Source organism: Sesamum indicum, linkage group LG1, assembly GCF_026168435.1.
Source record: "Sesamum indicum cultivar Baizhima isolate 11 linkage group LG1, ASM2616843v1, whole genome shotgun sequence".
Taxonomy (NCBI): Eukaryota; Viridiplantae; Streptophyta; class Magnoliopsida; order Lamiales; family Pedaliaceae; genus Sesamum; species Sesamum indicum.
In genome coordinates this window covers 2348509-2363888 of record NC_142657.1, presented here as the reverse complement: position 1 = coordinate 2363888, position 15380 = coordinate 2348509, and the positions used below count along the sequence as shown (strand labels likewise).

General features: G+C 35.1%; 2 protein-coding genes across 3 annotated transcripts; one reads left to right on the top strand and one right to left on the bottom strand.

Moving 5' to 3' along the window:
• The first annotated feature begins 4099 nt into the window (after positions 1-4099).
• LOC105155462 (Terpenoid synthases superfamily protein) lies at positions 4100-6729 on the top strand. 2 transcript variants are annotated; one of them, XM_011071344.3, is made up of 2 exons: positions 4100-4370; positions 5480-6729. In XM_011071344.3, exon 2 carries the CDS (start codon positions 5603-5605, stop codon positions 6515-6517), a length of 915 nt encoding a protein of 304 aa, XP_011069646.1. In that variant the 5' UTR covers positions 4100-4370; positions 5480-5602; the 3' UTR covers positions 6518-6729. The 2 variants fall into 2 exon arrangements, with proteins under 2 accessions (XP_011069646.1, XP_011069641.1); XM_011071339.3 differs by having other exon boundaries at positions 4101-4370; positions 5583-6729.
• Positions 6730-9522: 2793 nt separating this feature from the next.
• LOC148789315 (uncharacterized) lies at positions 9523-13741 on the bottom strand. The gene is made up of 6 exons (XM_088879219.1): positions 13499-13741; positions 13027-13078; positions 12684-12776; positions 10675-10968; positions 10083-10306; positions 9523-9969 (listed from the first exon to the last, which is right to left on the bottom strand). Exons 1-6 carry the CDS (start codon positions 13739-13741, stop codon positions 9523-9525), a joined length of 1353 nt encoding a protein of 450 aa, XP_088735345.1.
• Between the last annotated feature and the right edge of the window lie 1639 nt (positions 13742-15380).

The following is a 15380-nucleotide window of genomic DNA, read 5'->3' as shown; positions in this document are numbered from 1 at the left end:
TCTTCCCAACGGCTATCTTCTTCCTCTTGTAGTCTGCCTTCATCTGCTGCTGTGTAACCTGTAAATCTGGGTAAGGATCTCTATTTCTTTACAGTAATTTTTTAGGATATGATTGTTAACTGTCTTTGTTAGGTATTGATATTTGATAAGAATGATTGTCATCGATTTACTTCGATGAATAATATTTCATTGCTTCAAATCAAATGATAATAATAAATAAATTGGGTGCTTTGGCTGAATTTATTTAACACATTTTATAATATATATTATAATTTATGGAAATTAAATTTTTTATTAAAAATAAAATTTTAAAGTATTTGGATAAAACAAGATAATTGAGCTTACAAATGTTAGTAATAATAAATTTATAATTATTTAAAAAGAATTTATTAAGATTTTATAGTCAATTAAGAATTCCTTGTATTTTTTTTGGAAAAGAAAAAGATTTATAGGTTCATAACATCTTATTTCTTTTAACTTATAAACTTTTTTTTCTTAAAATTATATTCGAATTGGAGAAAGAAAAATACGTTGTGTACTATTCAAAATGCTCAATCTCATATATATGTATATATATAGTAGTGTGCTACCCATGATATGCAAGGGTTTAATTTAATTACGACTAAAATAATATTATAATTATTTTAAGTTTCTAAAAATCAATCCAAAAAATAAAAAAATTAGATGGTTAAAGCAAAATAGATTTACATAATTAAATGAAAAATTATTAAAGAATTCTTATATTTACAATAGCATATTAATATAATATATTTAATATGTTACACAAAAATCAAAAGGGGATCCAAATTTTAAATTGACTAATGACAATAAATCAACTTCTTGAAATTAAAACCTGCAAATGCCAAAAAAAAAAAAAAAAAAAGGAAACAAACAAAAAGAGTGAATCAGATGACTTGTGAAATATATCATCAAAATATTTTATTTTGGTGAACTTAAAAAGCAAATGACAGATATAAAATTCGAGAAACTAATATAGTGTTTGGTTCTGTATCTGAGTGTTTTATTTTGTTCTGAAAAAATAGATAAAGATAAATAAGTATGTTTTGGAGACAGATGATATGTTTGAATTTGGTTTAGAGGTAATTTAAAAACGTTTAAAATAAGTTTTCAAAATCTAGGTGTTAGAACTAAAATAAAGGAGATCATATTCAAAGTAATTAAAAATAAATAATATTAATAAATATAAATAAAGTTAATTAGTAACTATATTTTTTTATTTCAACTAATGAAGTGAAGTTCTCTTGACACTAAAGAAAAAGAATTAGAATGCAGTGTGAAATTAAGATATCAATTACAAATAAAATTATTTATAGCCTAACTCAAATATTCAAGTCCAAAAAATAAATTCTCAAGTATAAATAATTTATTCTTAAAAACAATCCAAACAATTTATAGCAATTATACATTACTAAATTCTTCATTTTCGTCCTCATTAAGTATTATGGGATGATTTTTTAATTTATCAATTGTTGAACAAATACCTAATAATAAAGAAATAAAATAATATAATACTTTGTTAGTATTTATTCTATCAAAATAAAATAAAATAATATTATATATATTTTAAATAATTAAACTGGGTCGGGTTTCGAAGCAGGTCCCAAACCCAATCGGGTCCTAATACCTAGAACCCGCTACCCGCCATGGTTCTACCGGGTTCGGGTCCAATTGCTAGCCCTAGTTTATTCAATATTTGCCATATTTTAGATATGACCAAAAAATTTACCATAGTTTTAACTATGGCTAATGTTCTGGCCTTAGTAGCAAAAACAACGATTAACCGTTGTTGCAGTAAATCATTATTGGTTATCCCAACGCTATAAATCATTATGACTTAAAAACCACAATAAATCAATACTATCTAACATGGTTAAACAAAATCAATGCGAAATCTTAAGTGTTAACCATTTTGAATCGAGATTCGCCATAGTTTTTACCTATAACCAAAATATTTTTCATAATTTTTAACTATAGCAAATATTTCAGTCTCACTTGCAGAAATAAGGGCTAGTAGTCGTTATGCAGTCATATTTAATTAGTACCCATTGTAATTTTTTTATCTTTAGCCATAGCAATGACATAAACAAAGAGAGCATGTGATGGAATTAGAACCATAGCAAAGAAGGGGTTTCATAAGAGAATTGGTTTAAATTAAGAATTACGGATGTTTTTAAATCTGAATCCACATGCTACAAGATCGGGTAAGATATAATTTGGAACGCGTCTACTATTTTTTGAATGGGTATTGTAACGGGAGAACATTCATAATTGGTATGTATATGTGTTACAAAAACTTGTAACGGCTTTTGATAAGTCGTTCTAAAGATGGGTCGGTTTTTGTAACGGTTTACGATGCTCGTTATAACACAGTATGTGTAATGTTACAATATTTTTGGAATGTGATATGTATCTAATTTTGGAACGAGTTTTGGTTCACTTATTCCAAGTGCCTTTTACTTTTTAAGAACGGGGTTTATAACAATTTTCATATTATGTGCTAATATATTGTATGGCAATACCCAAAATATTTTTTTAGATTTAAATTGTTTTAATATTTTTTAATTTTAATTTATAAATTTATTTTTTGAATTTTTTAAATTTGAAATAATTAAATGAATTGAAATACATGTCAATATTAATAACATAATTGAAATATTAAATAAATTGGACTGAAATTAAATATTAAAAGTACAATTAATAACAAAATATATATTTAAAAACTAATATAAAAATGCAATTTATTTCTAAAAAAAGGCAAAACCTAAACTGACCTTCTCGTTACGCTCCTCATCATTTCCCATAAAGATTGTGAAGACTCTAAACCCACAGTAATCCGTCCAATTTCAATAGTACTTGAGTTGAAAAATAAATATAAATAATTATTAGTAGTCAAACAATCACTAAAATTACATAAAATTTCAAAATAATCCAAAAAATTACAGGAAATAATAGAAAATCACATAATTATAGGAAAATACATTTTTCACAATCGAAGAGTTACATTTGATTTCGTTATAAATAAATTTGTTTATACAGTTGTTTTCATTATAATTAATATATTATAATTATGTGGTCTATTTATATATTTTAATATTTTTCAGTTTTATTAATTAGAGAAAAATGAATAAAAAGAAAAAAATATCTTAGAAAAATCACTTTTAAAATAATAAAAATTACAAAAAGAATGCTTAAAAATGCAGAAAATTACAGGAATATTGCAGAAAAAATAAAAAAAAATCAATACAAAAAATTATAAAACACAATTACAGAAAATTCCATCAAGTTACATAAAATTATAATAATTGCAGAAAAAAATAAAAATAGTTTTTTTTTAATGAATTTCAAAAATTAAAATAAATTTAGAAAATTAGAAATTTTCTTACACACACAATAAATCAATAAAAATTGTAATTGTTCATATTAAACCATAAATAAACCCAACAATTACATAAAAATCATAAACATTGGAACAGGAAAGTACTGTAATGATGTCATTGACACACATCTGTTGCAAAATCATTAAAAAATTTGTTTCAATTTAGAACAGAAATTACTTGTTCCAAATTTTAATCATATTTATTATTTTTAATTTAAATTCTAAGAAGAGATCTTTCATTGCCTTTTAATAAAATAAAAACAAATATCTCTTTGTTCAAATTACATCATAGAAATAAATTTAAAAAGATATTATAAATGTCAACTTAAATTTAAAATGAGATATATTTTTCTCTTTTGATAGTTTTATAAAATTAATGGAACTCATTTTGGAATCAATTAATTATCATTATTTAAAATATTCTGTCACCCGTAAAAACAAAGTTAAATATCATTTAAATCACCATGAAAATCAGATTATGTTTAGATTGGTTGATAAGATTATATTTTATGTCGTTACCAGCGTCAAATTAATATATTTTATTCGATAAAAATTATTTAATTTAAATAAAATAATAATTATATTTTTCTATTAATATAGAATTGTTAATAATATGGTATCAAAATATATAATAAAATATTTATAGTGAAAATACGACATAACAAACATGTTTTCGCACACTTTCATCTGTGATTGAATAATAGAAAGGAGAAACTGAAAACACAACCTTCAAGTGCAAATTGGGTTTTCAACCGCTTCCCTTCTTCTCTTCCAAAATCGGCCCGCCCCCCTTTTTGCTCTTCTCCAAGCCCTAATCCCCCAATGCCCCACTACCCCTTGACCTGCCATCCCCCACCCCGCTCACCTTAAAGAGCCGCCACCACCTGACGCTGCCAAGGAATCCGAAGCAAAAGGGTCCTGCCACCGCTGTTTTCTGGCCACTGGTCGCTACCAAGCTCTAGCAGCGAGCTAGGTACGCCTGTGCTTTGATAAGCGTTTTCCTGTTTTCTTTTTCTTTTTAATTCTGGAAACACTGTCATTCGAATGTATTGGTTAAATGTCGGTGATTTTCGGTTGGGTTGAAATGCAATTGCTGAAACTGTGTAAAAGAAATGTGATTGTTGTTGTTGTCGTTGCTATTTTTTGTTTAGTTTCTGTTTTCTGTGAATTCTTGTTAATTTCAAAAATTCTGTAAATTTTTTGTAATATCTTGTTACATTCGTAAACTCTGTGAATCTTCTGCTGGTTCTTCGAAATTTTGGTGCTTTTTGTTTGAAATGTATGCATATTTTTTAATCTTTGATTTATTTTAAGGAAACCTCGAACATTTTTGTGAAAGTGGATCAAGCCTTGCTAGTAGTGGGGAATACAATGCGCTTGATTCATATAAGAAAAATCCCCGTTTTATCCAGTATGCTCTCTGCTGCTTCATTTCATTGTACTTGTGATTGACTGCTTGCTTTTACAGACGTGCAAACTAATCGCCCAATGCGACTGAGATATGAAATATTGTAAACGAACCAAATGAAAAGTCAGATTGTTGAGAAGAAGCTGATCATACTATGCATTTGTCACTATGTATTTCTAAAGAAACTGCCATCTTGGTGTATGTTCATTCTCCAGATGTTTTTGGAGGACAATTGGACAAATTGTAGGAAATACAAATTAATTTGTCTTACTATGTATAGTAAATAAAAATCTTTCTAGAGACAACTATTTCTCTTGATTGGGAATCAGTTTATTGATACTTATCTAAAGGGTTTACAGCATGAAGATGAATGGTATGCAAGTGATACTTAGTTTCATTATTTGGAAAACTTGCTTTGTTAATCAAATGAGTGACTAAGTAGAATTGATAGTTACGGATTTTATAATACTACTTATGTTCTGCAGAATACTATGTGATGGTATTTCAGGTTCATTCTATCACTAGGGGAAGTTCTTGCTATGCAATATGTTTATGACTGATCTTGTGTTCGTCAATTAAAACCTTAGCTGACCTGCTTTGTGGTGTGTGACCTGTGGGGAAATTCTGTATTTGCTTTTCTTTTTGATCATTAGGCATTCATGCATTAAATACAGGCCAAGGCCCACAATGGATAAATCTGGAAGTGTTCTAACGAGGACAAGAGCAAAAGTGGATCCTTTTTTATCTCCTAACTACAACATTTCCTTTGTTGCATAGGAAAAATCTATCACAAATAGATGAGTGGTGCTTCCACATCTAGTGGTGTACGAACAGCTTTCTCATATTGTGTCCAACAAGTACGAAGTTATGATTATCACCACTATCTTTGCCTTCTTGAACTTCCACCAAACATGCGGAAATCTGCTTTTGCTCTCCGAGCTTTTAATGTTGAAACGGCAAGAGCTATGGATATTGCTTCTGATCCTAGAATTGGTCTCATGCGACTGCTTTGGTGGCAAGAAGCGATTGACAAGATCTTTTCCAAAAGGTTAATCGAGCATCCAGTAGCCCAGGCACTTGCTTCTGTAATATCTGAGCATAAAGTCAGCAAGAGTTGGCTGAAACGCTCTGTCGAGGCGCGGATCAATGATGCCAAAAGAGAGGTTAGTGATATTCCAGAAACTGTGGAAGAGTTGGAGCGATATGCCGAGGACACCATGTCAACCATTTTGTATTCAACACTTCAGGCTGGTGGTATTAGGTCTACTGCAGCGGACCATGCAGCGTCCCATATTGGGAAGGCAAGCGGCCTTGTGTTGCTTCTTAAGTCTCTTCCCTACCACGCCAGCCGAAACCGGCATTTTCCTTATATACCCGTTGAAGTGGCAGAAAAACATGGGCTGCTGGTAAAAGACCGGGGTGGACAACCTGAAATTCGTATCGACTCCCGTGAGGGGCTATGCAATGCTGTTTTTGAGATGGCATCTGTTGCCAATTCACATTTGGAGAAAGCCCGTGCACTGGCTGAAACGGTGCCTGCTGAGGCTCATCCAGTCCTGCTGCCAGCTTTACCGACACAGGTTATCCTGGACACCTTGAGTCGGGTGCAATTTGATGTCTTTGATCCAAGACTCACACGCGGCATATTAGGGGTTCTTCCTTTATGGTTTCAGATGAAACTGAAGTGGTATTCATGGAGACGGAAATACTGAAAACTGTTATATGCGAGGCTAACTTCCCGGTCATGGGAACTTTCCCTTTCATAATGAAATTCCATGTTCTGGAGAAATTTGGAGAAAGATTTTCGCAATTCTGCTAACAGCATTTGCTTTTCTTGAATAAAATCCTTGAGGCAAGCATATTATGGTTATGAATTTTGTATTAACATATGAATGAAATTGTATACCACGAGCTGAAGGTTTCATTCTTTGGTGCATGGTTCACAAATTCCTTTTCCATGAAATTTAAAATCTATCAACTCAAAAGGATTAAAGATATTTTTAGTGCTCTAACTTTTTCTATTTTTCGTTTAATTTTTTAACTTTTTAGAATTTCAATATGGACCTTTAATTTTTAATTTGCTGTGATTTTAGGACATTAGTCCCCGAACTTCTTCAAAATGGTCGGAAACTGCACGAGCATCACGTGATTTTTAAATTCGAGAGAATTCATATAAGGATAAATTGCATAAAATTTTTCTGTATTAAAAAATAAGATAAAAAACTTCTGTGTTTTTAAAAATTATGCACAGTCTCCTCTTCTGTTAGTTAGGTTTAACGGTGTTAAATTTTTTTTATAAATTGCCCGTTACACTCTTGTTCTAATAGCCTTTAATCTTCAATAATTAGAGTTCTGATAGCCTTTAATCTTCAATAATTAATAAATCAACGGTCAAGATTTAAAATAATTTAAAAATATATTTTTATATATATACAATTATGCATATAATTATATATGCAATATATATAATAATATATATGTACAGATGTAGCGATGCATCGCATGCAATAATTTGGGCGACAGCGACATCGCCCTGGAGAAGGGCGTCGCCCATTTCACTAGGCCACCGTCGTTGCCCAGATCTAGGTCAAGATGGGCCATGGGTGGGGTGCGGTGACCGTCGGCAAGGGGAGGCGGGGTGGGGTTGTGTCCTTTTTTATTTTTTTAAAATAAGTAAAAATAATAATTTTTTGAAAAATAATAAATAATAATAATAATTTATTAAAATAATAGTAATGATAATTTTAATTCAAATAATTATTTATATTAAATAATATAAATTTAAAAATTAATATAATATTTTTATGTTTAATTAATATATTTTATGAATATATAATTAATTTAAATATATTTAAACTAACTTTTTTAGGTATTTTGATAACTAATTAATATATTTTATAAATAAATATAATTTATTAAAATATATCTAGATTAACTAATATTTTAAATTAATTGAGAATATATTATTTATTGAAATATATTTACATGTGAAAAAGGAGGTAAAATGGACATTATTGTACACATAGACTAACCCTAAAAAAGTTGAAAAACAAAATCCACTTGTGAAATAGGCAAGTGTAACCACTCTCCGTTAGTTTCTAATAGAGAGGGGTTAGTTTGCTTTATTTAAAATAACACAGGGAGTTTTTCGCCTATAAAATTAATACATGGGGTTTTCACGCTATTCCACTAAAATACAGGAGGGGTGTTGTGCAACTTACCCTTGATTTAATTGGCTGATTCACATTACTTGGTAATTACATGAATTTTTAAAAAAGAAAAAATGTGACACTAGTTGCCATTTTGAATTGTTGACAAGGCAGCGGAGAGAACACATGTACCTCAGGGTCATCCCCGGCACTGGCACCACAGTCTTGCCACTGCTGTCGATAGCCAAAAATTTATCGGCAGCATGTTAGGCGACGCTCCTCACCATGGGCCCGACTCACCTATGCCAAATCTCCACCCGTGTCCAACATGTATCTCTTTTCCCTGCCGATCACCTTCTACAAATTTCTTTGTTGTCTGACAACATCTTGCTAGGTCTCTTACTCCGTTGGGCTCACCCTCATCTGGTGCACCTTTCTAGCAATTTTGTCCGTTTTGGCATTAGGCCTTTGTCGCTTTTTGAGCCTTTTTGCCCATCATTTTCTTTCGATTCCTTCGCTTTTTCAACCTCTACATGATGGCGTCGGCGACGTCCCTCCACTCATTGTGATGTAGGGATATTTCCTACATCCCTTATGAGACCTTCATGATATAAGAATGAGACTTGTGAAGGGTTAGGACCATCAAAGACTCACAAAGGAATTCACAAATAAAAGAAAGACAATGAAGAACCTAGAATATGAAGGAATTTGAAGATCACCAAAGACCTCTGAACGTAAAGGACATAATGTCAGAAAAAGCACTGCCAGTACCACGCGCACTGTTCTGTCTGCAAAGTTTTGGTCCCCTGGACCACTTTCTGTCTTCATCAGCTAGATATGTACGGCCCATCGCCTTCCGCTGGATCAAAACTTAATCCAGAAGAGCCCATGAAATCATACAATCCACCAACATATAAATGTGGTTCTCCATCTCCAAAGGAAGGTTCGGTTACTCCGTCTCTCTTATATACTCACTAAATACCATTTGTGATTCTTACTGACTTAATCGTTGGAGAGCCGTCGTCATAATTTCTTCCAATTTTGACTTTAACGTCCTCTTTCTTGCAGATCCTCTCATATTCCACAGTGTATAGTTGGTCATTCATTCCAAAGACCTTTCAGAGCCCTCCGCGTGCTAACGAATACCTCAAATATTTCAAGGATACAACTCATTGCTTTCTAACACCCTGCCCACATTACCGACACTCCAATTTTATCAATTATTAGCCTTGTTGAAAGAGGTAATCAAGAAAGTGAAGATATGTGCAGAAAAATGATTTCAGGAGCCAAGTAAATTTTCTGTATTCATGAGATCAATGGAACAACCATAGCCAGTGTTTAAATACAGACAAATGGCGTAAGATAGAAAATAAACAAACTCCTGAACTAATTAACTGATTGTACACGTAAGCGCCAAATGGCGTCCACATCATGCCTGGTCAACAACTTATAAAAGTGTTACATCAAAAACGTAATCACAAAGCTCCGCTTCTACTCGTCTTCTTTAGAAGGTAGCTGGAGTTTGTTCTGTTCTGCTGCAATGTTCTGATTTTGGTGCTGCCAAGTGCTTAACCAGGGTGCCACTCACGAATGTCTTCCTCAACACCCCCCCCACACACACAAGGTGGACTTGTGAATCCCAGGAACAAGCCCAACTTGCCAAGTAAGCCAAAGAAGCTGTGATGTGAGAGTGATTTAGTGAACAAATCTGCAAGTTGTTCATGACTGCGCACGAAGACGGGAAGAAGAAAATCAACCTTGTAGCAATTACGCACTATATGGCAATCATTGTCAAGGTGCTTCGTTCGCTCGTGAAAAACAAGATTGGCCATAATGTGCAAGGCCGCCTGATTATCACAATGAAGAGGAATAGGATCAGAGAGAAATCCCAAAATCTCGAAGAAGGTACCTGAGCCACTGCAGCTCACAAGTCGTTGTAGCCATGCTGCGATACTCAGCCTCGACCGAGGAGCGGGAGACTGTACATTGCTTCTTAGTCTTCCAAGAGACGAGGACTGAGCCAAGAAAAATTGCAAATCCAATGAGAGAGCAACGTGAATAAGAGCATGCGGCCCAATCAGCGTCACAAAATGATTTAAGCCGAAGTGAATTAGAAGAAGGATAGAACATGCCTATATCTCGACAACCCTTCAGATATCGTACCAAATGCAGAGCAGTTCGCCAATGTGAACCACAGGGACGTTGAAGAAATTGGCTCAATTGTTGCACCCCATGAGAAATAACTGGCTCGACCAACAAGACGATGATAAGGCTCGGGATCATCGAGCATAGGGTCTGAATCAAAACAGAACTTGATCCCGGGGGCAGTGGAGTGGCTGCAGGCTTCCTTTGCTACAACCCACAATCACGAATAATTTTACCAATGTACTTAGACTGTGTTGTGGAAGTTTTAGCCTCTGGACGTGCAATCTGCAGACCCAAAAAATAACGAGCAAACCCAAGATCTTTTATGGTAAAGAGGGAGTGAAGATGCAACTTCACATGGGATATGAGACTGATATTAGGCGCCATAATTAGGACGTCATCCACATATACCAACAGCCCAATGAAACCAGAAGCTAGCTTCTTAAAGATCAAGCAGTGATCATGTGCGGACTGCTGAAAACCAAAGTTCTCCAAGCTATGTGTGAATTCCAAGTTCAACTAGCGTGAGGCTTGCTTCAAGCCACACAAGGATCGCTTGAGAAGAAAAGCATGACCTGCTGGAATCGAATACCCCTGAGATGCAGTCATGTAAAGCTCTTCATCAAGGTAGCCGTGAAGAAAGGCGTTGTTGATGTCGACTTGATGAAGAGGCCATTGGAAAGCAGCAACAAGTGCAAAAAATAAACGCACAGTAACAACCTTGGCCACGGGACAGAAATGATCTATGTAATCAATCCTTTCTACCTGCGTATAGCCCTCAGCCACAAGCCTCGCCTTGTAGCGTTCGACTGAACCATCCTCCCGTAACTTTGTTTTGTAAACCCATTTGCAGCCAATTGGGTGTTCTCCTGCAGGAAAAGGAACAACTGTCCAAGTCTGGTTTTTTTTCTAAGGCTTGCAACTCCAGGTTCATGGCATCAACCCACTCAGGTATGGACGAAGCCTCCTTGTAATTCTTTGGTTCTTGAAAAATAGAAAGTGAAGCAACAAATTCCATATATGCAGCATTGTAAGAGGTAATGATGGGAGCTGAAGAAGGATTACAATGATGGCACACAAAGTCATTTAACCATGAAGGCTTATGGTGCTGGCGTTGGGACCTGCGAATTAGAGGAGGAGTAGTGCTGGGTTGTGGAAAAGGGGAGGATGGAGAAATGGATGAGTTATCAGGAAGTTTGGCAGAATGTCGTTTGTGTTGTCAGCAGATAGAGGAATAAGAGGCAAAGGAGCTGCAGCAGGGGAAGGCTGTATAGAGGCAAAGGGAAAAACATGTTCATGGAATTGCACATTTCTGGAGATGAAAAAATCTTGGAGTCGAGATCAAAGACCATATAGGCCTTTTGGTTAGGAGGATAACCTATGAAGACGCATTTAGAGCAGTGTTTATCAAATTTAGAAATATGTTGTTCAGGTTTCATAGCATAATAAAGACACCCAATTGTTCGTAAATGTGAATAAGAGGGAACTATCCCATAGAACAATTCATAGGGTGTACGCCAATTGAGGATGGTTGAAGGAAATCGGTTTATTAGATAGATAGCTGATAAAATGGCTTCACCCAAAACGACGAGGGAAGGAGGCTTGAAACATTATTGATCGAGCAATTTCCAAGAGTGATCTGTGCTTGCGCTCTACAACTCCATTTTGTTGTGGAGTGTAGGCACAACTGCGTTGGTGAATTATTCCTGAGGTAAAAAGATAAGATTGAAAGGAAGAGCTAAGAAACTCGGCACCATTATCTGTTCGGATTGACTGCACTGTAGTATTGAATTGGGTGGCAACAAGATTACAGAATTGTTGGAAAAGCTCTAGAAACTCACTCTTGTATTTCATTAGAAAAGTTCACGTTGAATGGCTAAAATCATCCACTATTGTCAAGAAGAAGTGACAACCAGAGATGGTAGCCTCTCTATATGGTCCCCAGATGTCAAGGTGAACAAAAGTAAAAATATTTGTTGATTTAATTGTACTGGATTCAAAAGGAAGTTTATGCATCTTAGCCAAGGGACAAATTTCACAAGGATTTCTATTATATTCAATTGTTGGTAAATCAGTAATATGTTTCATAGCTTTTGTGGACAAATGCCCAAGCCTTTTATGCCACAAATCCCCATGGTAACCAGTATGAGTACAAGAAGAAGAATTACAAATGGAATTCAAGGACTGTACGTTGCCTTCTACAAGAGATGACTAGTATATATAGATTCTTAATCAAGTGTCCTGTTGCCACATCCTTATTAGTCTTCATGTCCTGCAGGGTGCAAATGAAATTTAGAAATCGAAATTCAAAAGCTGAAGATGCACACAATTGTCTTACAGATAGAAGATTAACAGAGAAAGCAGGAATGTGAAGTACTTGTGTGAGTATGAGTTTAGGAGAGATGCGTACTGAACCTACATGAGAGACAAAATGAGTATTTTCGTTTGGTAAGTGGATGAGTAGAGGCGCAGTGAGTTTAGTGTAGGAATCAAACAATTGAATTTCTGCACAAATGTGATTCGTAGCGCCACTATCTTATAATCCAGTTACTAGGAACTACAGAAGGAGAAATGGTACTATTACCTGCGAAATTATCCAACTGAGCGTAATTCACCTCGAGAGGATTAAGAGGTAATTCATCCTGCATAATTTTCTTAACCTCTGTCCGAATCATATCTGTAATTCGAAAAATGTCCCTCAGTTGAACCAGGTTTACAGTCAGCAGAAACCAAGGCAGTGAAACCTCTGCCTTTACTCTCTACTTTCTTCCTTTGATCTATCATCTTTTTATACCAGTCTGGTACACCGCTTAGTTTGAAACACGTATATCTGGAATTGCCTATTCTTTTGCAGTAATCACATATTATATTTCGCTTATCTATCACCGGTTTCATCCTGAATGCTTGGGCCTTTACTTGAAACGTACTCCCACTGTTAACATCTATGTCATTGTTGCTCATCTGCATTTGCTTTTCAACCTTGAGAAGCATGGAGTAGGCTTTAGTAACAGAAGATAACGGATCTAACAGAAGGATTTGACTGCGTGCTTGATCTAATACATTGCTCAAGCCTACAAGAAACTACATCAATTGATTTGAGGCTATGTTCTCTGCAATGGCTTTATTCATCTCACATGTGCAGCCAGAGCAAACACATTTAGGTGTGGGGGACAGACACACAAGTTCGTCCCATGATCGCTTCAATTTCGTGTAGTACTACATAATTGACAGATTTTCTTATGCTACTTGTGCAATTTCCTTTTGTAATTGATACGCCATTGGGCTATTACTCTCACCAAAGCGAACTTTGAGCTCCAACCACAACTCACGAGAAGATCCTACGTACATAAAGGATTTTGCTAAATATTTGAAAATACAGTTTAAGATCCAAGTCGTTACCATGGAGTCGATACGATTCCAATGCTTAAAATCATCGGTGTTGGGATGAGGTCGGATTGCAGTGCCGTCGATAAAATCCAACTTCATTTTTGCCGTTAGAGAACGTCGTATTGCTCGGCTCCAAGCAAAATAGTTGCTGCCAGTGAGTAAGGCAGAAACCATCACGATACGTGGGTGATTAGAAGACTGCAATTGCATAAATTCCTGGTCGAACAAACCACATGAGGCATCTTCATTCACCATGGAAGCATCATACTCTGTTGTCGCTATGGCAATGTGTAAGTTTCAGTATTAATTTTCATAGGGGTATGCGGAGACCTTCACAAGGAAGACTCTAATACCATGTTGAAAGAGGTAATAAAAAAAGTGAAGATTTGTGCAGAAAAATGATTTCAGGAGCCAAGTAAATTTTCTGTATTCATCAGATCAATGGAACAGCCATAGCCAGTGTTTAAATACAAACAAATGGCGTAAAACAGAAAATAAACAAACTCCTGAACTAATTAACTGATTGTACACTTGAGCGCCAAATGGCGTCCACATCATGCATAGTCAACAACTTATAAAAGTGTTACATAAAAAACGTAATCACAAAGCGCGCTTCTACTCGTCTTCTTTGGAAGGTAGCTGAAGCTTGCTCTGTTCTGCTGCAATGTTCTGATTTTGGTGCTGCCAAGTGATTAACTAGGGTGCCACTCACGAATGCCTTCCTCAACGAGCCTAGTCTCAAATGGGTTGATTTTTGCTTCTTCATTAGATTTTCTTCTTCGCCTTGCCTGCCATTTTGATGACTTCCCTCACAATTCCAATCACTCCATTCAGGCAGTTTTGTCGTTCTGCACAGTACCAACCAACAAGTCTCCTCCGAAATCCTGAGCTAACGTCTCTGCCCCTTTAGCAAATTAGACTACAATTCATCTATCATAGTAGAAATCCTTTGTTGATTGTCAATTTTCAGTTTTTTGATGCTGATAGCAAGAGTGGTAGTATCGGGTATATGTTTTCCCTTCACAACCCTATCAACAAGTAGGGGTGGGCATCCGAGTCGGGTTCTCCGGGTCCCAACCCGACCCGATCGGATTTGGTGTGTACGGGTCGGGTTATACGGGTAAAAAATCGGGTTCGGATTTACCTAAAAACCAGTAAAAATAAAACGGGTCGGATTTCAGGTAGGATCCCAAAACCCGATTTGGTAATGTAAAATACAAAAATGATGTCGTGTCTCTAGTCTCTCTAATCTGTCCGTCTGTCTCTACTCTCGACTGCTATTGTTGTTGTGTTTCTTCCTCTTCCCAAATTCCAAACCCTAGAAGAAGGCCCAAACTAAGCCGTTCGTCGCCGGAGCGCCGCTCCCCCTATCAAAGACTTGTCATCGTTGGCTCTAAGGTTAGTTACAATCTAGAATTGTGGGAGTTTTTTCTTGATTGCCTTATTTGATGGTTACTGGTTACTTGATTCTCCTTAATCAGGGATTCTTCAGGACTTTGCTTTCATATTGCCTAAATTTTAGTTGATCTCAACTTGTGCATTGATTTTAGTTTTTATCTGCATGTTGTTTGACTCAGGTTGTCGTCGTGGCTTCTTTTTTTTTTTTTCACTTGGTTAACTGTTAAGTATGTTTTCTGCTTGTTAGCCTTCCTGGTGTTTGACTGTGGGCAAGGCATGATGAACTTTGTTGGAGTTGAGAGGAACAAAAGGAAAAGAAAAGAAAATGTTAAAAATGCCAATAGAAAAATAATGTATTAATTCTCTATCACTTTTTGACTTCAGTATTCACCTGTATTTAGAGGAAATTACACATTATAGAGGCATTGATGCAAGTAACCTCTCCTGCCAGTAATTATATTTGTTGAGAGAGAATCTCTTTGCAGTGATTATATTT

Bases quoted from the DNA above. Each gene is read 5' to 3' on its own strand.
- LOC105155462 (XM_011071344.3), top strand. From the start codon at position 5,603: ATGAGTGGTGCTTCCACATCTAGTGGTGTACGAACAGCTTTCTCATAT.
- LOC148789315 (XM_088879219.1), bottom strand. From the start codon at position 13,741: ATGGTGAATGAAGATGCCTCATGTGGTTTGTTCGACCAGGAATTTATG. The intron at 13,079-13,498 runs GTAACGACTTGG...ATGCTTCTCAAG, and splicing joins GGAATCGTATCGACTCCATG to GTTGAAAAGCAAATGCAGAT. The intron at 12,777-13,026 runs GTACGTTTCAAG...TTCGAATTACAG, and splicing joins CATAGATGTTAACAGTGGGA to ATATGATTCGGACAGAGGTT.